Below are 8622 nucleotides of genomic sequence, written 5' to 3'. Positions count from 1 at the left end.
GTGCATGTTCGATTGTTTCAGTACCAGTAAGACAAACTGGGAAGTACATTAACTCATTTAATACCAGACGTGTTTTTACGATATTTTTTTCAATCATACTGACATTTATTCAATCCCAGAGACTTTTTTTTTTTTTTTAAAAGACCAGACATTCAATCTCAGGTTCATCTTAAAATGTGTTTAAATTATATTCAAGTTTTTGGCTAATTGAAGATTTTAAAAACGGCTGATACTAACTAAATTACGTACTCAAGTAATCAAGTACTTTAGGTAACTAACCACTAAAATGTCTTACTTTAGGTAGTTAAGAACTAGCCAATTACTTTGGTTGATTAAGTGCCACAGTACTTGTTTTTTTTTTTTTTAAGGAGGGTTGAGTAGTCAAGTCATGTATGCATATAAATATCTGGCATTGAAACTTGCGGTTCAAGCACTAGATATGGCGCACCAGATTATAAATCGCACTGCCAGCTTTTGAGAACATTGAAGGCCTTTAGGTGCGCCTTATAGTGCGGAAAAGACGGTACTGATTAGGCACACGGGATTATAAAACGCACTGTCAGCTTTTGAGGGAAAAAAAAAAAAAACTTCATAAGGCACACCGGCTTATAAAACGCACTGTTAACTTTTGAGAAAATTGAAGGCTTTTAGGTGCTCCTTATGGTGTGGAAAACTTGGTACCGCATAAGGCGCACCGGATTATAAGGCGCACTGTCAGATTCTGAGAGAATAGAAGGCTTTTAGGTGCGCTTTATACTGCAAAAAATACAATACTGCATAAGGCGAACTGGTTTATAATGATCACTGTCAGCTTTTGAGAAAATTGAAGGGTTTTAGGTGCGCTTTATAGAACGGAAATTACGGCATTGCCTCAGGCTCGCTGGATCAAAAGGCGCACTGACAACTTTTGAGTAAATTTTAGGCTTTTCGGTGCACTTTATGGTGTAGAAAATACGGTACTGCATAAAGCACACATAGTTATAATGAGCACTGTCAGCTTTTGAGAAAATCTACATCTTTTAGGAGTGCCTTATAGTGTGGAAAATACGCTACTGCATACGCCGTACCAGATTATGAAGTGCACTGTCAGCTTTTGAGAAAATTTCAGGCTTTTAGGTGTGCCTATACGGTGGAAAATATAGTACTGCATAAGGCGCACGGGATCATAAGGGGCACCGCTTTTGAGGAAATTAAAAGCTTTTATGTGCGCCTTATAGCGCGGAAAATACGGTACCTAATTAAGGCCAGGAAGAGTACAGTACCTAACCACAACCCGTGTTCTGCAATGAACCAAGAGGGTCAATTACGGCTGTTGTTTTGTGTGTACGCTCTTGGTAAATAACCCCGTGTACTTCTGGTTCAATATGTGACACGATGAATAAAACCAGTTGCTTATCAGCGCAACTTGTCCACAGTGCTGAGGGTAGGACCAAAGGGGCTCCAAGCACAAGATTAACGAGACGAACAAACAAAAACCTGATTAGAACGGAGTCCCCACTTTTCAACCCGTTCCGAATTGCGCTTTAATCGGCTTGGATTGATTGAACCCGGCAAGCGGGCGCCATCGCTTCTCCGCTGCGAAGAAGAGAACAGCCAGAAAAGCCAATAAAATATTCGCACCTTACAGTATTCACTACAACGGTGTTATTGGGCTGAATTAAACGGAGGAGGCGACTCTTAGACGTCGTCAATCAAGCGGCCGTTTTGTGCTGGACCCGGCCCCGTGGAGGACAGCGGCTATATAACAGCGGCTGCTAAACAAGGACTAATTCTCCCGGATGAAATATGTCACAGAGGGCAGCCATTTACAGGACAGATATCAGAGCTATATTTCAAGGCCCGGCCGCAGCCTCTGCCCATTAGAGGCTTGTGTGATGTATTTTAGGGCCACTTTGCGTGCCGCTGGAGCTTGGACATGATAGCTGATAGAAGAAGGCTCTTGGCCAGTGTGGCGAGAAGAGAAGCCATATTAAAGAAGATAAACATCTAAAGAGGGAATTTGGCCAAGCGCTGAATATCCGAGCGCCGAAAAATACTCAGATGCCATCGAGGGTTTGTCCTCCAAGATAAGTGGAGTGCGGGCAGTTTATGACAAATGTGCAGACAAATAACCGAGCCGAGAGGAAAAGTTGAGGTTGTTGATGCAAACGTTTTAAAAGTACCAGCAAGTTTGGGGTTGTATTTTATGCGTGGTGGCAAAAATAAAAATACATTAGCGTGAGTTGCTTGGATGAACACGTGGACTCTGTCAAATGGGTGTCAAAGGTCAAGTTTGTGGGCATTAAACTAAGCTTTTTGTCATGTAGTGAATGTTAAAACTGTATGATGTGACTGTAGAACAATCCTAAAATTGGGGGAGCCCAACTTAAGCCTCTACTTTTTAAATTACTATTTCTTAATTAATTAAATTGCAGAGTTTCTGAAACCAACCAATCGCAGCTAATAAAGACAGACACATGAAAGAGAATTTTTTTTTTTTTTTTTCAAACAGTGGTTCTCAGATGGGGGTACGAGGTACAGCAAAACTCCAGCAAAAATACCCTACAGTGCGAAAAAAACCTCCATATATTGAAGCCTTTACCTCTTTCTTAATTCCCCCGACAACAAAAAAATCTCCATTGTACATATATATATATATATATATATATATATATATATATATATATATATATATATATATATATATATATATATATTCTTAATTCAGCCTTTCAGCACGACACAGAATTTTCTTAGGAATTGCATTCTCGAACTCAGAAGATGAAAGATGGCTCTCGGAATGTGTCAATAAAAAAAAGTCACATGATCTTTGTAGAACCATAATTTTTGAAAACTCTTATAATGAATTAGTGAACAACGGCGTATGCAAATGGTGAATCTTTTACCATTTTACAGCTGTATTTTGTCCTGCTCCAAATATGATTTTTACACATACTGTAGCAAAAGTCACATCAAATAAGCCGACTGTGATAAAAAAATAATAAGGATGCCATTTGCTTATTAAGCATCGCCAGTGGCCGAAGGCTCAGATGGCCAGATGGAGCCAAGCAGGTTGGCTTCTTTTCGGATGAAGAGCCGTGTCTGAAAATCAGTGTGTTGGCACGTGAGCACCATCTGACATCCTTGCTGGGAATGGATGGATGCATTTCACACTTGCTTATCATAACCGGGCCCATTATAACAAAACGCTCGTGCGTGTAATAATACCAGTTTGAGATGATCAACGAAAATGTATTTATCTTCTCTGATAAGGCGCCAACCAAGTAGCATAGTTCTTGAAGAGAATTAGCGTCAAGACGTTGAGCTTGATTATCTGAGTGAATAATGCTCTGTCACTTGCTGGTGTGGAGGGCCCAGTGAGGACCTTCTTTAATGAAGCCTGAACAGGTGCTGAAAACCCACTGACACCGGCAGGGGATGGAGAGGGGAGGAGGGGGTGTGGAGAGGGGAGTGCATGGACAAGAATTTCTGATGAATTTCAATTACTGATCTATTAAAGCTAATGAGCTAAATGAGCAGCCAGAACGCATTTACTAGACTGCCCGAGACGAGACCTGAGTGGCTTGACGCGTGTTCTGTGTGTGTGCGCGTGTGTGTGCGCGCAATCACGTGATCACTATAATGTTACCTTCCGCAGCCAGCCATCAATATTAACATATAAAAAGATGTTTACTTTTGGTCAACTTTAATGCTCATTAGTGTTGTTCACGATTAGGTGTGTATGTTTTCTGAAAGTGAAGTCAGTGTGCCCTCTAGCGGAAGGTTTATTAAACGCACACAGATTTAGTTTGCGTCCTTTCTGTAGATGCACTGCCATCTGCTGGCTGTAGGCCACCAACATTTGCTATTAATTCCACGACATACAGATATACTATATATATATATATATATATATATATATATATATATATATATATATATATATATATATATATTTTTTTTTTTTTTCTGTAGCACTCAAATCTGATTTACCATGTAAGTGATTGGTAATTCTTTACACATCTCCATGCATTTTTCTGCTCTCAAAATATATTTCAAACCTCATTCGAGTTCTGTCGTGTAAATACGGTCGATAAATTTACAAATACATTTAAAAATCACAATTCCTGTATGCGTGCAAAAAAAAAAATCCTAACTTTATATGACTATATAAGCCATATTGGTCTTTATTTGGCAAACTGGTTCCAAATAAACCTTCTACTTTTCTACATCTAAGTCTGTGAAATTTTATTTGGATTATCTGAGGGATTTACTTTTATACTTCACTTTTCTTCTTAAGCGAGACGATGAATGATTCTTATCACTGAGTCAAGCATGAACAAATATACAGCTCAAACAGCTGTTAAAATATATCTTGCCTTCCTTTTCAGTGCTACACTTGCCCTTCACAAGGTCCAAAATGTCAGCTCTTATTTGCGGCGTGAACGACTGGAAAAAATCATCGGTGCCGGTCATGAAAGCAAGCAGACGCTGTCCGGTCCGGCTGTTTGGATCAAAGCACTCGGTGATGTCAAATACGTTGGGGATGGGATGCTCTTCGTACTTCAGACCCAGAGTCTTCAGTGAGGCCAGGACGTCTCGGGATGAACGATACACGGGGACGGTCTCGTTGCAGAGCTCCTTGGAGAAATTCCTCCAAAGTGTGTCCCAGCCGCCGCCGGCTGCATCCACACACATTTGTTTGAATTGGAATGGAAAATTATACGATGAATAATTATACCATGAGCAGTGACGAGTGGTTTTAATTGACTCCCTTTAAAAATTGCAAGATTGAATTGTATTGATTTCACATTGTACATCTTTTGATTTTTGAAACATCTCATTTGGTTCTTATAAAATCATGCAAGTACACCTAACGTTACGTACACGTTCAAATGACTGATGTCAAATATCAGAAAAGTCTTCATTGATCTTAAAGCAACCTTGTGTAATTTTTGTCAATGTGGTGGCGGTATTAGAAGTGATGACTGACAGTTAAAATAAAAAGTACAATTACAAGATGTGACACTTGACAATTACTCAGCTGCATGCTCACCTTTTTCCACAATGATCATAAGCCTGCCGTTTTTGTTGAGGATGCTGTGATAGAATTTGATGGTTTCGGTCAGGTTGTCAACGTAGTAAAGCATCTGTTAAGCAATTTGGAAAAAAAAAGTTCAAATCACAAAAAGGTACATTTGGGATATCCTATCATCAGTGTGTTGGGATATCCTATCATCAGTGTGTTGAATAAATAGTTATATATAATAGGCACCTTTAGGTGATTAGATAAGTAAGTAAGTAGGATTGGGTTGGTAGGTAGGTTGGTACGAATGTAGATAGAGAGGTTAGGTAGTTGGGTGGGTGTGTAGGTAGGTACCGCTAGGTAGGTAGGTTGGTAAGTATAGTTGGGTAGGTAAGTGGGTTGGTATGTGGGTCATGGGTAGGTAGATAGTAGGGTAAGTGGGTTGGTTGGCGGGTAGAGAGGTCGGTAGGTCAGATGTGGTGGATAGGTAATCAGCTAGGTAGGTGGATAAGGAGATTTAGGTAGTTGAGTGGGTGTGTAGGTAGGTAATTAGGTAGGTAGGTGGGTAAGGATTTGGTTAGGTAAGTAAATGGTTAAGTGGGTTGGTAAGTGAGTATGTGGGTAAAAAGATGGGTAGTAAAGTAGGTTAAGTGGCTTGGTTGGTGGGTAGGTAGGTGGGTTAGGTGTGGTGGGTAGGTAGGTAGATAATTAGGTAGGTAGCTGGCTTGCTAGCTAGCTAGCTAGCTATCTGGGTAGGTAAGGTGTGGCGGATAGGTACATAGCTAGGTAGGAAGGTTAGGTAGTTGGGTGGGTGTGTAGGTGGGTACTTTTAGTTAATTAGGTTGGTAGGTAGGTAAGTAGTTGGGTAGGTACGTAAGTAGGATGCTTAGTGGGTTGTTATGTGGGTAGATGGGTGGTAGGTCGGTAAGTAGGAGGGTAAGTGGGTAGATAGATACCTGAATCATGTGAATGAAGTCATATTTTTTCACATCTTTGACTTGCTTTCTGTAATCCTCACTCAGCATAAGATGCCAAGAGAATGGAATCTTCTGTAGATTGTCAGTCTTTGCTACCAATGCTGAAAATAAAACAAAGGCAGAAGCCAACAGTCAGAGGGTCACAGCTGTTTGTTTGTTTGTTTTTGTTTTTTTTAACTGTGTGTAAGAGAAATAAGGTAGAGCCAAAGGAGTTAATACGGACACTAATTCAAAACCTTCCTTCATTAAAACGGTCACTGCATGTTGTCCATACCTTTGAAGCTGGCAACCAATTCAGTGCTTCCCTCCACAATGTCAGCAGTGATGGGCAGAGTGGAGAAAGTGGACTGCAGGAGAGACAGCAGCTGGACATCCAGCTCGCCTGCAGCGGGTCAACAAATAAACTCCTCAATGTGAGATCGCACAGAGCATACTCAAAGTAACTTTGGTCAGAGTTCCTGAGCACCTAAAATGATTCCTTTGGAATCCAACGGAGTTACATACCTCCACCACTTCCAACACCAAGGACAGCTAGCTTGCTTTTGTCTGCTCCAATTCTGCACCAAAAAAAAAAAAAAGCATGAGTGAACGAGCAAACATTACATAATATGTTATGTTAAAAAGGAGCAGCGCAATTTCATCTGTTGTGTAACTCCCTTTGCAAAAACAAACATTTATAAACCACAAATGTGTGCCAATTTCCAGCGATCAAGCCGCTGTACAGCAGGGGTGTAAACCTCGCTTTAGCTTGCTGGCTGCATGGAGGACAATCTATTCCCAAGTGGGCCGCGCGAGTAAAATCATGCTATATATTTACATAACTTTAACACAGCAACTTGACATTTACATTTTTGTCCAAAGCAATAAGAGCACAATATCAGTATTAATCATAAAACTTTAACATTACTATTAATCGTAAAAAAAATCTAGTTTTCTATTTTCTATTTACTGAAAAAAAAAAAAAAATCGGCTTAGTTTTATACTTTACATTACAAAATCATTTTTCGAGCTGGATTAACACTTTTGCGGGCCAGAACTAGCCCGCAACCCGTATGTTTGATACCACTGATGTACAGGGTCTTATCCTTTACACATCCGGTATTTTAGTCTTTGTAGAAACCATTGCATTGTGGAATGTGTTGGGCATTTTGGGCAAGCGGTTTACATCATTGGCTTTGCGTCATACCTTATATTTCCTTTATGAAATCCTATGCATTTAAAGTGAATAACCAGGGTTTCCTCAATTTTACAGTCGATTTTGAGAATGTTTTAAAAGTCAGAAAATTGCCGTTTAATATGCAGGCACGTTTGACATTATGAACACACGCTCATTTGGCGGTGGCTTTCGGGATTGCACAATATATGTTATTGTCATGACAAATCACATACATTTGGGTTCCAGGGATGGCATTTATTTTTCATTCAGGTGTATATGGATTTCACGTTAATAACCTCTTTTGACTATAGTATAAGATCTAACCTTAACCTCAAATACAGTTGCATTAACTCGTACATACTTCATTTGTTTTAACCGTTACTGTGGATAATCGATTGTGGACAGTCGTGTTTACGAGGACGCTTTATTACCTTTTGAACTCTCCTGGTAGGTGATCCTGAAGAAAATGGAAAACAACTGCGTGCTCGCCCGAATGCTGCAGGTAAAATTGAAAAGTTTGGACATCATTCCCCTCGTACGGCCGTTGCTTGGGCTCTAATGCCATATTTCTAAAATGCAGAAAGAAAACAGTGTGGCTACGCAACGACAGTAAAATCCTGCATTTCAAAATGTTACTCGTTTACCTTAAATTTCTGCAGTCAACTCAGGTCAACACCTCCCTTGTCAAACCATTTCAAGTCCATAGTTAAACAGATCATTACGGTTTTGCTACATTTCAAAATAAAGGAATGGCAGCTGCGTAATCATGTTGCCATCATTAGAGCAACACTATATTACATTGATAGATGCAGAGATTCAAACTTTGTTACTGTTTTTGACGGTAAGTTTGTTGAATGTGTAACAGTAAAAGAAAGGCGACATAGACTTTAATATTGAAATTTCGTTCTGGGTTCACCGTAACTCCAACAGCTGTCGCCGCAGTTTCCACGAGGTTTTGTTGTGTAACTCTCGAGACATTTCCCAGCCTTACGTAACCCAGTTGATAGTAAAATGACAAATGTATTAAATGGTTGAGTATGCATAACTAACATATCATATGCAATTAGCAAAAGGATAACGTGTTCAGAAACTGTAAAAATACGGTATAGCTACCTACTTTAAATATTAATTTAGAATGGAGTCATGTTCCTGAAAACAAAACAACATAGGAACAACAATTCCTCAAGCAAAAATGTTAAACAAAGTAACTAAACACAATAAAAGAGAAAATGCCATCACACACTGAACACTTCAGTGAGGAAATAACAGTGCAAAATTAGGTTTTTTTTTTCAAACGAAAAAAAGTAAGAATAGAATGACTAGATTAGGCCGATGTCTTTTTTAAAAAACTTTTTTGAATGATATAAAGAATAGGCCGTAGTGCCGGAAGTGAAAAAGCACATCACATCATTGAATTGAAAAGATCTAATTTATAGAGCACATTAATTGTTGATTTTTTATTTTTATTTTTTTTGCTAGCTGAT

General features: G+C 39.3%; 1 protein-coding gene across 2 annotated transcripts; it reads right to left on the bottom strand.

The window, feature by feature from the left end:
• Positions 1 to 3340: 3340 nt before the first annotated feature.
• LOC148423892 (histamine N-methyltransferase A-like) lies at positions 3341 to 7934 on the bottom strand. 2 transcript variants are annotated; one of them, XM_088414192.1, is made up of 7 exons: positions 7783 to 7934; positions 7570 to 7707; positions 6487 to 6539; positions 6257 to 6364; positions 5962 to 6083; positions 5036 to 5129; positions 3341 to 4661 (listed from the first exon to the last, which is right to left on the bottom strand). In XM_088414192.1, the coding sequence occupies exons 2-7, from the start codon at positions 7701 to 7703 to the stop codon at positions 4309 to 4311; spliced, it is 864 nt and encodes a 287-aa protein (XP_088270318.1). In that variant the 5' UTR covers positions 7704 to 7707; positions 7783 to 7934; the 3' UTR covers positions 3341 to 4308. The 2 variants fall into 2 exon arrangements, with proteins under 2 accessions (XP_088270318.1, XP_088270319.1); XM_088414193.1 differs by lacking the exon at positions 7783 to 7934 and having other exon boundaries at positions 7570 to 7776.
• Positions 7935 to 8622: the final 688 nt, after the last annotated feature.

Source organism: Hippichthys cyanospilos, chromosome 5 (assembly GCF_059441005.1).
Source record: "Hippichthys cyanospilos isolate Australia breed blue-spotted pipefish chromosome 5, RoL_Hcya_1.0, whole genome shotgun sequence".
Classification (NCBI taxonomy): Eukaryota; Metazoa; Chordata; class Actinopteri; order Syngnathiformes; family Syngnathidae; genus Hippichthys; species Hippichthys cyanospilos.
Note: the sequence above shows the minus strand (reverse complement) of the source record. Positions and strands in the feature narration are given on the sequence as shown.

Excerpts from the sequence above, each read along its gene's own strand:
- LOC148423892 (XM_088414192.1), bottom strand. The coding sequence starts at position 7,703 with ATGGCATTAGAGCCCAAGCAACGGCCGTACGAGGGGAATGATGTCCAA. Across the intron at positions 6,365-6,486 it reads TGGTGTTGGAAGTGGTGGAG|GCGAGCTGGATGTCCAGCTG; the intron begins GTATGTAACTCC and ends GACCCGCTGCAG. Across the intron at positions 5,130-5,961 it reads ACTTCATTCACATGATTCAG|ATGCTTTACTACGTTGACAA; the intron begins GTATCTATCTAC and ends ATTGCTTAACAG.